We start from the raw sequence: 15,344 nt of genomic DNA on the forward strand, positions 1-15,344 counted from the left end.
AAAGTAGTATGAAATAAGACTTCCATTGAAATAATCTAAATAAAAACCATATATCCTAAAATAAAAAATTAAAAGCAAAAAGAATATTCAAGTTAAAATCAGCATGAATGAATGCATGTGTTTGATTTCCCTTTTCTTCTTTCTATTTATACCACATATATCTTCATATATAACAAAAATAATATTTTCTCATGCAAAAAAAAAATTCTGGGGGGGGGGGGGGTGTTTATTTCCTCCATCATAAAATAAAATGTCCGATACTTTCTCCAAAATAATTTTATATCAATTGGAAAAAGGTGTATCTTCAATGATAGTAAATATAAATGACTCCAAATTTGTAAACGGAACATTTTTTTTTAAAATAAATTCTAAAAAAAAATATGATGCGAAAAATAAATCCGCGAAAAAAAAACAGAACAAAATTTTAATCGAAAAGAAATTTCCTAAATTAATGAACAATTTTTAAAAATCTCGAATACTACACCCCCCCCCCCCTCCTCCTTTTTCCCTAAATGATATGAAAAATATTTCATAAAATTATTATGAAAATGACAATTATGTTATTTTTAAACTTTTTTTTGTGCAAACATGTGAAATTAAGATTCGAGTAAGGCCGGATTCAGGGTCAGCTGATCAATAAATCTGTTTTTACGAAATCAATTTTTCTTTATCTCAATATTAATTTCAATTTCATTCGTGATAATAATGGAATTATTGATTTTAAGATAATAATAAAAAAAATTGATCTCGTTAAAAGATTTATCGTTCAGCTGTTAAATTGTGTCGGACGCCACAATGTAAATAATGCTTCAAAATGTACCATATAAAAGTATTCCATTCTCTATTTACATCCCCCCCCCCCCGATAACGTTTATCAAAAATCGATGCCCCCTCGATGAGTACATAACACCTAGTGTTGTTAAATGGCGCGATTTAGCCAATTTTAGATCAAGATTTCAGCCAAAATAAAATTATACAGGCCTAGAGATTTCGCTTAATAGATATCCAATCCATGCCTTCCTGCCATCTATGACCAAAATCTCCAGGCTAGCGAATGTTTTTTATCTATAAAATAATTTACGGCTTTTCTATTATTCTTGTTTGTAATTATTTAAAATAATTATACATATATTTTATAATAATATGTCAATCATATATTTTAAAATAATTATGATTTATTAGATTGAATATATATTACTTCTTTTTTTATATTCTTTGATTTTAAATAAAAAATAATAATCTGAACTTAAACAAATGGTCAATTATTTAATAAAATGGCAGTTATATTTTTATATGGATATGGAGATATATTATTCTGGTGCTATTTTACACAATTATCTCAAAATTGGAAATTGGTCATTCTTAAAAAATTACGATTGCAAAATAAAAATTTACATATTATTTATAAAGAAAAAAAATTAAGAATTTTTTTTGTTTAAAATTGGTATTTATTTTTTACACGCATAATCAATATAATAAATTAATTAAATTATATAGAGAGCAACAAAATAAAAAATAAATAGATATATATAATATATAAATAAAATCGTAAAATTTATTTGAGTTTGGGCGTTTCGGAATAAAGTAAAGGTGGGGTAGGCCTTTGACCCGGCCCAGAAAACATGGTGGCAGTTTTGGTTGGTTTATAGGCCAATCTCCAATCTACTATCTTGTCATCGTATGTTATGCACCGACTTTCGCACGAACTAATGAGGGCTTGACTCCAACTAGAATTGCCCATATCCGTTTTTTTCAGAGATTTGAACACCAGACCAACGACGCCTAAAAATAAGCCGTAGCCCCAAGCATATGAAGGTCTCTTATCTTATTTTTTTTTTAAACACGACACTTTATTAAATTTTGTATACTCATGGGTTTAAAAATTTTTTAAAAAAGTTATGAGTAGATCATAGTAAATGTTAAGTCAGGTCCGGCTCATAGGACCAATAACATATAATACCTAGACTGACGATTCATTCATTAAAAGTGTACACCAATGAAAACAGCTGAGGATGCCATTTTGATTACCCATATCATTATTAAAAATTTTAAAATGAGAGACCAATTTCTTCCTATGTCTGCCACAACTTTATTAAAGAATTGCCTGATCATCGAGATAGTAAGGAAGCAAGTTGTCACATAGTAGTTTCTAACATGAGAATAATTACTATATGGGTTACCAAAATGATAGCTGTTTAGCTGTTCTTTGCTAGCTCTTATGAGCTAATCTTTATCGGCTCCCAAGCTAATAAATCCAGACGGAAAAAATTATGAGGACAATAGAGAATTAACCCATTGACTAGCAACCATATTTTTTTTTAAAAAAGTAATAATTAAAAAACTTATGTTATAGCTTAAAATAAAAACCCGCAAGATTATTATTTTATAAAAATCCTTAATATTTAATATAAAAGGCCTTTAATAGAATCACAAAATTACATACATTTTTTTTATTTTCTTATCTCAATTTTAAAAAATCGTATTTTTCGAAAAAAAAGTAAGTTGATTTTTGGCACTTTTGACCATCGATATCTCAGAAACTATTAGTATTTGGATATCAAAATTTTGGATTTCAATGCTTTCTAATGATGTTCTCTCAGTATGCAAAATTTTGTCAAAATTAAACAAGTTCGGGCAGAAAAGTTAACCGATTTGGTATATCGTCAAAGATTGCTCATATCAATAGTATAAACTCAACGAAAATATCAATCAATAACAAATTTTATCCTAAGCGAGGGGGGGGGGGCTTTATTTAATTGAAAATATTTTATTTGCACAAAAATTGGGTCCGTGTTAAAAACAAGAAGAAAGTTAGAATGATAGCCAGGAACAAACATCGATACTCTGAGTTTAATAGGTAAAGTGACCTATGTGTAATAACCAAAGGTGAGGTGCGTATGTCGAAGTTAAGAATTCTTCTTCCAGCATCTTTGGGATAATAAAAAAAAACAAAGTCTATGCGACAAGAGTAGTTGTTTCCAGTGACTCACTTTGGTGCTGTTTTTGTTTAAAAAATCTCAATGGCAGTGGAGCCTTCGATGGGCGTGCCAAGATATGTCATAACTGGATTGTCTAATAATTTGAAGGGATGCATGATGAATAGATATCACTTATCCTTTATTGAAAGTCCTGTAAAAAAAGCAAAGTCGTCAAAGATCAGTAGACCTTTGAGCACCTCCTTTTGTATATTTTCAAAACAATGGGTGGGTGAATTTTAAATAGTTTTCATGTGAAATTAGCAGAACTGATATCTACTCAAGTTAATTTTTTTATTTCATATTGCAAATTTAATAAGTTTAATTAAAAATACAATAAATAAATATATAGCAGGGATCCAAACCGAAAAGAATATCGGTTCAGTTTAGGTTCAGGTTCGGATAAAAATAACGGTTCAAGGTTCAGGTTTGGTTCGTAAAAAATAAAAATATCGTTTCGGTTCGGTTCGGTTCGAACCTCTAAAAACCGGTTTGAACACTTTTGTATTCAAGCCTATTCTAATTATGTATGTATAGGGAAGAATATATATTTTTTATTTCATCCTTAAAATAAAAAACACATACGTAAAACCTTCATTTTTATTAATTGCACATAAAATAATATTTAATTTATAAATATAAAAAAATAAATATCAATGAATAGTTTTAATATGAACAATATTTAATTTTATTTACTTCAAATTTTTTTTATTTAGCCATTAATATATTTTCAAGATTTGTCTACTCATATTACATCTATAAGGAGATATATAAATTTAATTGTTAAAAAACATCTTTCCATACTAACTAGGGTAGACAGCACTACCAGTATGATATCAGAGAATTTACATAATTCTGGGTATCAAATATTCTGATTTCTCCGATAGTCTAAAATATTCATATTTTTATTTAATCTAGGTTTTTAGATAAATTAACTAAATGTTTCTAATATTCTTCGATTTTTGTATTCGATTTTGTTTGCTATCTTCTTTTTCTTTAAGAAGACTTTCTACCAAATCCTCTTCAGGTGAAGATACAATAATCGGCAATAATTCACATTCACTAGAATCCTTCACTCTTATAATAAAGTTTAATTCCATGTTATGCCATATTTTAATAATATGCTTTCTAGCCTTGGTCTTTTCTTCTTCAGCTTGAAATCTATAAAATAAAAATTATAAATATTATTAAGAAAATCTTATTATTTTTTATGAATAGATAGAAAAATATGTAAAGTAAAATAAAAATATTAAATAAGGTAAATAAAATTAATAATTAAATTTATATAAGATATAATAAAATATTTTTAAAACACCTTAAATCTAGATATAGGCATGATAAAAAGGCATTGTTCTTTAAAAGTTGTTTCGCTCTAAAATTCATAGCATCTATTATTGAACCAGTAAAGGGTGAAATAAAAATAGAAATTTCCAATTTAGCTTTTAGCTTTTAGCCATATGCCATAACCCTAAAGTTAGCTGTTCAAGTTGTAATTTCTTGGTAGCTACTTTAAAGGATTTTAGGATATTTATCAACCCTATAATTGCTTCCCATTCAAAAGCTGTAAAATAAAGTTCACTATAAGATACTTGAATGGTCTACTATTTAAGATGATCAATTCAGTACAAGCATCGATTATTATTTTTTATTTAGTTTTTCTATTAACGTTTGCTTGATTGATATCTTAAACTTTTTTATTTTATTAAGGTTTTTTTGTGATATTTTGTTAATTTTATCGAATTCTAGAGGGTAGTTTCTTTTTATCTGATGCTCAAGATTTGCTCCATGATGGCCTTTCATATTTATTTGACAATCAGTAATATTACATATAGTATATGTAAATAATTTATATATTGGATTAAATTCTTCTTTTGGCATTATAATTTATAAGCTTAAAATATTTTTAAAAAAGTAGTAAAATGCTAATATACTAAAGTTTGTAAAAATTATGATTGACACTTATCAATGAAGTGTGATTGATAACAATCTTTAAAAAAATTCAAATAATTAAAATTTTTGCAATGTACTAGTAATACTTACATATTATTTTAAAAGAATAAAATTAGGAGGCTCGAACTGGTTCAGAGGCATTTTAGCAGCTCGGTTCAGGTCTGGGTAGAAATTTTTTAGAGGTTTAGGTTCAATAAAAAAAAATACAGGATTTTAGGGGTTTAATGGTTAGGTATGAATCCCTGATAAATAGCCAAACCAACCATTATAATAATTTGGATTAAACATAATTTTTAGATAAATGAGTGAGTATATAAATTTTTAGCAATCATGTTAAAAAAAAATTTAAAATAATGGGTGGGCAGGTATTAGGGTTAAAACCCACTCATTGCAGACTTTGGCACTGAAGTTTATCAAAGGTGAACATATTGTCAACTCTCAAAATTACAGGACAGGGATGAATCTAGGGACCTATCATCCCTCAACATATTATTCATGTATAAGCATATTCACAGTAGAGATCTGCTTGGGCCGGGTTCGGGTCTAATTCTATTTAAAATAATTAGGTTCGTGCTGGACCTAATATTTTTTAAAAAATTTCGGGCCAGGTGGACCTTGGAATTTTAAATAAATATATCTAAATTTATCAATTTTATATTTAATTTTTTATGTAAAAAAAATTTTTTTTATTTAATTTATTGAAAATAAACACTATATAACATATGTCTTTTATTTTAAGTAATAATAAAAATTAATTTCTATATTTAAATAAATTCGGGCCTGGCCGGGCCAGTAAATTTTTTTAAAGTAAATTGGTTCGGGCCGGGCTTGAAAAATTAGGCTTGATGCAGATCACTAATTCACAGCATCAAATAATAGCAACTAGTGTTGTGTTGCGTAATCGGCTAAAAACTACGCCTAAGCCTAATAAGGCTAAGCCTAAAAATCGGCTAAGCCTATTAGCCTAAGCCTAAAAATCGGCTAAGCCTAATTAGGTATGCCTAAAAATCGGCTAAAACTAAAAATCGGCTAAGCCTAATTAGGTTAAGCCTAAAAATCGGCTAAGCCTAAGCCAATATAAATCTGCTAAAAAATTAGTCAAAATTCTGCATCGATGCTTAGTATTAATTATTATTTATTTATTTTAGTAAAATAATTTATTTTATTTATATTTAATGTAAATATTTTATTATTATCAACAAATAAACATGATGATTTAATATTTTTTATTTATATTATTATATTTTCAAATGAAAATAAATTTATTTATTTGATGTTATTTTAATAAAAAAAATAATATGCTGCTATATTGTAAAATTGTAATATTCTTTTTAATATAATTTATTAGTGATTTTCACTATCTTCTTTATAAATACATCTTTTATTGAGGAATTATATTGTAAATTTTATTAGATAAATAAACAATCTTTTATAATTTTTTTATCATTTTTTTTAAATTATCTTTTTTATTAAATGAGGTGGATTTTATGAAACTTTTTTGATGATTTTATATGATCTTTTTAAGGATAATATTTTAATGTGACAATTGTCATAATCGTTATTTTATAAGTTTTTTGAATTTTTTTGAAGAAAATAGGTTAAAATAAGTATTAATAACATGTGTAAATATAAATTTAGTGAAGATGTACCAAAGAAAAGTGACAATTATTATAATCGTTATTTTTAAAGTTTTTTGAATTTTTTTGACGACAATATGTTAAAATAAGTATTAATAACATGTTTAAATAAAAATTTAGTGAAGATGTACCATAGAAAATTGACAATTGTCATAATCGTTATTTTTTAAGGTTTTTTAATTTTTTTGAAGAAAATATGTTAAAATAAGTATTAAAAACATGTTTAAATAAAAATTTAGTGAAGATGTACCATAGAAAAGTGACAATTGTCATAATCGTTATTTTATACGTTTTTTGAATTTTTTTGAAGAAAATAGGTTAAAATAAGTATTAATAACATGTGTAAATATAAATTTAGTGAAGATGTACCAATGAAAAGTGACATTTGTCATAATCGTTATTTTATAAGTTTTTTGAATTTTTTTGAAGAAAATAGGTTAAAATAAGTATTAATAACATGTGTAAATATAAATTTAGTGAAGATGTACCAATGAAAAGTGACATTTGTCATAATCGTTATTTTTAAAGTTTTTTGAATTTTTTTGAAGAAAATATGTTAAAATAAGTAGTAAAAACATGTTTAAATAAAAACTTAGTGAAGATGTACCATAGAAAAGTGACAATTATCATAATCGTTATTTTATAAGTTTTTGGAATTTTTTTGAAGAAAATATGTTAAAATAGTATTAAAAACATGTTTAAATAAAAATTTAGTGAAGATGTACCATAGAAAAGTGACAATTGTCATAATCGTTATTTTATAAGTTTTTTGAAGAAAATATGTTAAAATAAGTATTGATAACATGTTTAAATAAAATTTAGTGAAGATGTACCATAGAAAATTGACATTGTCATAATGGTTATTTTTAAAGTTTTTTGAATTTTTTTGACGAAAATATGTTAAAATAAGTATTAATAACATGTGTAAATATAAATTTAGTGAAGACAATGAAAAGTGACAATTGTCATATTCGTTATTTTTTAAATTTTTTTGGCGAAAATATGTTAAAATAAGTATTAATAACATGTGTAAATATAAATTTAGTGAAGATGTACCAATGAAAAGTGACAATTGTCATAATCGTTATTCTTTTTTGAATTTTTTTGACGAAAATATTTTAAAATATGTATATATAACATGTTTAAATAAAAATTTAATGAAGATGTACTCTAGATAAGCGACAATTGTCATAATCATTATTTTTCAAGTTTTTTGATTTTTGTTGACGAAAATATGTTAAAATGAGTAATAATAACATGTTTAAATCAAAATTTAGTGAAGATGTACTATAGAAAAGTGACAATTGTCATAATCGTTATTTTTAAAATTTCTTTGATGTAAATGGGTAAAAATATAGATTGTAAAATTAAAATTGCCTGAGTATATGCCATAGAAAAACATATGGTAATAATAGATTCTTCCCCAAAAACAGGAGCAAATTGGCATTTTATTACATTTGTTCATCGGGTCAGAAATTAATATGCAAAATTTATATCATAATATCTAATCCTAAGTTAGAAATTATTATTTTTTTACCAATTTTCACAAGACAATCTTGTTTAAAATTTGGGTAAACTTTTTTTTCTATTTTAAAATCAATATCGATGCAAGTTAACTATTTTCGTCAAAAAAAATCAAAAAACTTTAAAAATAACGATTATGACAATTGTCGCTTATCTAGAGTACATCTTCACTAAATTTTTATTTAAACATGTTATCAATACTTATTTTAAAATATCTTTGTCAATAAAATTCCAAAAACTTTAAAAATAACGATTATGACAATTGTCACTTTTCATTGGTACATCTTCACTAAATTTATATTTACACATGTTATTAATACTTATTTTAACATATTTTCGTCAAAAAAATTCAAAATAACGCTTATGACAATGTCATTTTTCTATGGCACATCTTCACTAAATTTTAATCTAAACATGTTTTTAATATTTATTTTAACATATTTTCTTCAAAAAAATTCAAAAAACTTTAAAAATAACAATTATGACAAATGTCACTTTTCATTGGTACTTCTGTTATTAATACTTATTTTAACATATTTTCTTCAAAAAAATTTAAAAAACTTTAAAATTAACGATTATGAAAATGTCACTTTTCATTGGTACATCTTCACTAAATTTATATTTACACATGTTATTAATACTTATTTTAACATATTTTCGTCAAAAAAATTCAAAAAACTTTAAAAATAGCGATTATGACAATTGTCAGTTTTCTATGGTACATCTTCACAAAATTTATATTTACACATGTTATTAATACTTATTTTAACATATTTTTGTCAAAAAAATTCAAAAAACTTTAAAAATAACGATTATGACAATTGTCACTTTTCTAAGGTACATCTTCACTAAATTTATATTTACACATGTTATTAATACTTATTTTAACATTTTTTCGTCAAAAAAATTCAAAAAACTTTAAAAATAGCGATTATGACAATTGTCACTTTTCATTGGTACATCTTCACTAAATTTATATTTACACATGTTATTAATACTTATTTTAACATATTTTCGTCAAAAAAATTCAAAAAACTTTAAAAATAACGATTATGACAATTGTCACTTTTCTATGGTACATCTTCACTAAATTTATATTTACACATGTTATTAATACTTATTTTAACAAATTTTCTTCAAAAAAATTCAAAAAACTTTAAAATTAACCATTATGACAATTGTCACTTTTCATTGGTACATCTTCACTAAATTTATATTTACTCATGTTATTAATTCTTATTTTAACATATTTTTGTCAAAAAAATTCGAAAAACTTTAAAAATAACGATTATGACAATTGTCACTTTTCATTGGTACATCTTCACTAAATTTGTATTTACACATGTTATTAATACTTATTTTAACATACTTCCTTCAAAAAAATTCAAAAAACTTATAAAAGAACGATTATGACAATTGTCACATTAAAATATTATCCTTAAAAAGATCATATAAAATAACATCAAAAAAGTTTCATAAAATCCACCTTATTTAATAATAAATAGATAATTTTAAAAAAATGATAAAAGATTTCACCTAAAAGATTGTTTATTTATCTAATAAAATTTACAATATAATTCCTCAATAAAAGATGTATTTACAAAGAAGATTGTGAAAATCACTAATAAATTATATTATAAAGAATATTACATTTTTACAATATAGTAGCATATTATTTTTTTTATTAAAAAAACATCAAATAAATAAATTTATTTTCATTTCAAAATATAATAATATAAATAAAAAATATTAAATCATATCATGTTTATTTGTTGATAATAATAAAATATTTACATTAAATATAAATAAAATAAATTATTTTACTAAAATAAATAAATAATAATTAATGCTAACATCGATGCAGAATTTTGACTAATTTATTTTAGCCAATTTTTAGGCTTAGCCCATTTTTAGGCTTAGCCAATTTTTAGGCTTAGCCGATTTTTAGGCTTAGCCTAATTAGGTTTAGCCGATTTTTAGGCTTAGCCTAATTAGGCTTAGCCGATTTTTAGGCTATACCTAATTAGGCTTAGCCGATTTTTCCACCTAAAATCTCGGCTAAGCCGTTTTTAGTCGGTTAAAATTAGCCGATTACGCAACACTAATAGCAACCTTTCACAAAAACTAATAAAAATATGCTTTACTACATGAGCAGGCCATATTTTAGTTTTTTAAATATACCCAGGCTGGGCAAGGCCTAAAAATATTTTTTTTAATACCCAGGCAAGGCAACCAAATATTTTAAATAACCTTAATAAAAGTTAAATATAATATATATTAAAAAATTACAGGCCAGGTCTTAAAATTTTTAAAAATATAATGGCTGGGCTTAAAAATAAAAAATTCTTGATTGGGTCAAATTTTTTTTAAAAAAATCTAAGCTAAGTCATGCAAATGGTACCTCTGCAGGTCTTGATTCTATTACAAAATAAATGTTAACTCCAAGGGCTAACATTGTGATGTTATTACACATTTATTTATGTTAAATATTATAAAAAAAATATATTCTTAGATAATGAAAATTTCACAGGATTTTTATATCTCTAATTCATATTAGTAATCTGTTAAAATCATATTTTAAAAAATCTTTCAAAGCAAATTTTTTGGAAAATATTAATAAAAATATGCTTGATTTTAGTTATAAATATGAGAAAATACACCAATTTTAAAGCAACTTGAATTTAAAAATCTTGTTTACTTTCAAAGATTATTTAAATATTTATAGGTACATTGTATAAACATAGCTCTGAAGCTAGTTCAGGGTTAAAAATAAATTAGGAATAAAAATAAATGAAGGAAATTTCTTACATCTATAGTATATGGCTAATCCAACAGAGAGCCCACCAAAAAAGTGATTTAACTCATCATCCTTATTTCTTAATCTACAGGACATAAAGGTTGTGCCAGAATATAGTAAACCTGCAACAGCTATATATAACACATAAATTATATCTGTAGATTATAATAAGTATAACTAAAAGGCCAGGTTAAACTGGCTGCTCTAACTACTCCGTGTTGCCAAGTTGGAGTTAATTCTTTCAACAATACTTGATAGCAGGAAAAGAGAATACCTAAGAAAAATAATGTGCTAGTGCATATTTAATAGCCTATATATACCAGCTTGAGTTGTAGTTGCTGATGTATAATACATCTTTTTGCAAACATCTTGCCCATCTGGTGTATCGAAATACTTGTATTTAACGAATTTTTTATACTTTTCTTCAAACACATCAATATAATTTATAATCTTTTCCATAGAAAATTTGTTGTCTACTTAAGATAGTAAAGTCATTTAATCGAATTTTATCGATTTTTCTGATTGGTCAGTTATATCGTGGTAAATTTAAATTTCAAAAATTATGTGTAAATATCATTTAAAATTAATGTTTAAAAAAAGAGTATGATTTAATGCGAAATATAATGCTTTCTAATAAATATAAGTTGATTTTGATAAGGATATATTTTAGACAACCAAATAAAATATATCAAATATGATAGAAATAAGGATGTACTCTGTTAAAACAAATTTAAATGTGCCATATATAGAGTAACTGAGCTTGCAGTATATTACTTCTCAAGGGAAAAATTGTAAGAGTTAATAGGTAATATGTATTTGAATTGATTAAAAATGACAAAACAATCGAAGGTATATTTAATACTAAACTTATCAAAATTGCATTAATTTAGGTAGGTAGCTGTTGTATCTGTTAATGTGTAATTGACATATATAGACATCTTTCATATGATTTCTAATAAAAGATATAACATTTTGTTATCTTTGTTATTTTTAAAATTGTATCTTGTGACATTATTATTATACTGACATATTTATGAGAGGAATTATAATTATAAAATCATTTTATTTTTAAAAAAGTGGTGCCGTTTCACCACGAAAAAGACACTGGGGATAAAAGTGACTCAATAATACAAGGACCTTAAAAAATATTGATATTTGGAAAACAAAGGTAAAAAAAAATTATTTGTATGCAATGAATAAAATTAAAGATAAGAAAGTAGGGAAAAATTGGAATAGATGGAAAAGAAAAAGGTAAGAGAGGAAAAAAAAGAAATTTAAATGTAATATGTTTTGAAATAATGTATTAATTTAAATAAAAAATATTAATAGAATTGAATTGGAAATTTTTATGAATATGGAAATGATAATAATTAGAAAGGATTTATATTGATTGAAATATAAAAATAATATGTTAAAATGAAAGTATTTTTAGATATGAAGTTTTTAAGTATATATGATGCATAAATATTATGCTGAGGTTAAATATATACAAAGAATGATAGAAAGTAAGGATATTTTAATTTGTAAAAAGTAATATTTAAAAAATATATATAATTCACTGTGATTATACCTTTCGGTCAAAATTTTATATTAACATTTTTTTTTATCCTTTTAACGTTACATTTTTTTTCATATCAATTTGTATTAGTTATTTTTTTTATTGTTTAAAAAAAGATATATAAAGAGAAATTGTTTTTGTTAAAGAAAAATAAAAAAAATGTAATTTATCTTTGAAAATAAAAATGTAATTTATCAGATAATAAAATTTAAATTATGATAAAAAATAAAATATAATTTATAATCAATATAAAATGTGATATAATTATCTATCAAATAATAAATGTTGATTTTAATACTATTCTAATATGGAGGTATACTGCGTAAGTATTATCTCAAAATTTGATCTTGATTTTGTAATGTACATTTATTCTATTTTACGCCTTTATCGATTATAATTCTCTTATGATGGATGCTTTGAACAATTCCACATATATGACTGAATTTGTCAAGCTGGATTTCCCCAAATTTAGTAGCGATGACAGCGCCTACATAGGGAAATTGCAGAATTTCTTCGACATCAGCAAGATCTCCAACGGATAAAAGGCCGCTTTGTTTCTCCGAAGTCTTCCAGATGACCAATTCTATAATATAGGGGCAACTTGCACTGAGGCAGACTTCCAGGACCCAATCGCCCTGCTTGGCAAATTCAAGCTACAACATCCATCGAAGACTGAGAATGACAAACTGTCATTATTTTATGCTGCCACTCAAGGCAAGGAGGAGACGTTCTCGGCTTGGGTCACACGCGTAGCACGACTCAATAAAGAATGTAAATTCAATGGCATTCAGCGAATTATTGAGAAAGTGAGAGTATCTTCGAATTCCAAGGAAGTCAGGAAAGCGGTCAAGAGCTCGATGACCATAGAAGACATTTACAATCTAGGTCAAGAGGAAGACACCGCGGAGCCAACTGGCATCAAGGGCGAGATGAAATTGTTTCATTTGAATGAATCACCTGGTGTACAAGAGGTTAATCACATGGGCAGAGTCAAAAATAGCTACGTGACCGCAAAACCCATTCAGGACTCTCATGCACATGGTGAATCTCTCATCAAGCAACCCCAGTTCATCAATGACAATCGCCCCGGACAACATTTCGAAGAACGTTACAATACGTTACGACAACGACTGCGACAAACGATTCAACGGAGGCACAGCAAATTCCACGACAATCGTTTTGATCAAAGCTACGATAATTGTCACTATAACCGCAACCGTTTCGATAATCGCAAGGATAACTACTACGACGATCGATACAATAATAAAGGATACAACGTCCATGGCTATCACAACTATAATTGTGATCATCATCAAAGCCCTGATCGACGGGATGACTGCTATATATGTGATAACCGAACCATCTATCCCCGTCGTGGTCAGCATAGTCACAACCCTCAAAATATTAATGGTTTTCCGAAGCATTCGTCGAGCGAGTCCCAACCAGTACAAAAATGACAATAACACTTACAATAGATCTTCTGATCACAAATATCGTGATTGTCAATTGGATACGAACCATGTTATGAACATCGAAGTAATCGATGATGACGACGACTTAAACACAGACCTCAAAGAAAATAATTCTCAGAATCTTGAAGTGTACAATATGGGGGTCAAGGATACCACAGATGACGCGTACAACGTAACGGTGAGCATCAACGACATATCCACGTTGATGCAAGTTGACACCGGTACGAGGTACACTATACTCCCGAAGCTGACAGCTAAGACTGTAGGCATAACCACGATACGTAAGACGGACATGAGACTCACTGGTTATGACGGCAGCGCTATCAAGATATTAGGTCTTGTAAATATGAACGTTAAGTATGAAGGAAACTCACATACACTGGAGGCCATTGTAATGGATTGTGATAAGATCCCCTTGCTAGGACGTATGTGGTCCGCACCTTCAACAACATTTTAAAAACGTTCTTAGTGGGTAATGTATAGAATGATCTCGAGAAGATAATCTCGACAACAAAAAAAGACCTCGAATCAACTTACTCCTACAAACCCAAAATGGTCAGACAAGAGATTCACTTAAAGCCCGATGCTGTGCCTAAGATCATACCTTCAAAGAGAATTCCGTGTGCCAAGATTGATGCAATGACTCAGAAATTGGATGGCTGGCTGAAGGACAATATAATTGCTCGAGAGGAATCTAGATGCCCGATGCCATGCACAAATGATCTGATCGCAAAGTTAGCTAAGAATTGCCTTTACATTACCAAGCCATCGTTTGGTTTGAAAAGAAAACTGCACCATGAACATAGGTGGCGTATTGCGTGGCGATCCTGAGCGTTAATGGCGTTCCACTCAACTTATCCAAGGAAATTGTAAGCCGAATTTCTTGGGAGGGTGGAATGATAAATAATAGTAATTATACCTTTCGGTCAAATTTTTATATTAACATTTTTTTATATCATTTTAACATTACATTTTTTTTAATATCAATTTGTATTAGTTATTGTTTTTATTGTTTAAAAAAAGATATATAAAGAGAAATTGTTTTTATTAAAGAAAAATAAAAAAAAATGTTATCTTTGAAAATAAAAATGTAATTTATCAGATAATAAAATTTAAATTATGATAAAAAATAAAATATAATTTATAATCAATATAAAATATAAAATATGATATAATTATTTATCAAATAATAAATGTGGATTTTAATACTATTCCAACACACTTCAAATAGGCACAACATTGTAATTAAAATTTCATGTGTGGCTCATTAGTTTTTACTTTACTTGAATATTATATTTTACTTCAAATCTGCACAACATTGTAATTCAAATTTCATGTGATCATTTAAAATTGAATTTACTTGAATACTGTTGAGTTAAATTTAAAATAGAATGATTTGAAGAAAAACTGTGCATAAAAAACATATTATTA

At 26.3% G+C, this 15,344-nt stretch overlaps 1 protein-coding gene across 1 annotated transcript; it reads right to left on the bottom strand.

Moving 5' to 3' along the window:
* Positions 1-1,431: 1,431 nt before the first annotated feature.
* LOC135928388 (uncharacterized) lies at positions 1,432-11,360 on the bottom strand. The gene is made up of 4 exons (XM_065464841.1): positions 11,204-11,360; positions 11,062-11,157; positions 10,895-11,014; positions 1,432-1,824 (listed from the first exon to the last, which is right to left on the bottom strand). Exons 1-4 carry the CDS (start codon positions 11,340-11,342, stop codon positions 1,556-1,558), a joined length of 624 nt encoding a protein of 207 aa, XP_065320913.1. The 5' UTR covers positions 11,343-11,360; the 3' UTR covers positions 1,432-1,555.
* Positions 11,361-15,344: the final 3,984 nt, after the last annotated feature.

Source organism: Gordionus sp. m RMFG-2023, chromosome 4 (assembly GCF_954871325.1).
Source record: "Gordionus sp. m RMFG-2023 chromosome 4, tfGorSpeb1-WG-v2, whole genome shotgun sequence".
In the NCBI taxonomy this organism is placed as follows: domain Eukaryota; kingdom Metazoa; phylum Nematomorpha; class Gordioida; order Chordodea; family Parachordodidae; genus Gordionus; species Gordionus sp. m RMFG-2023.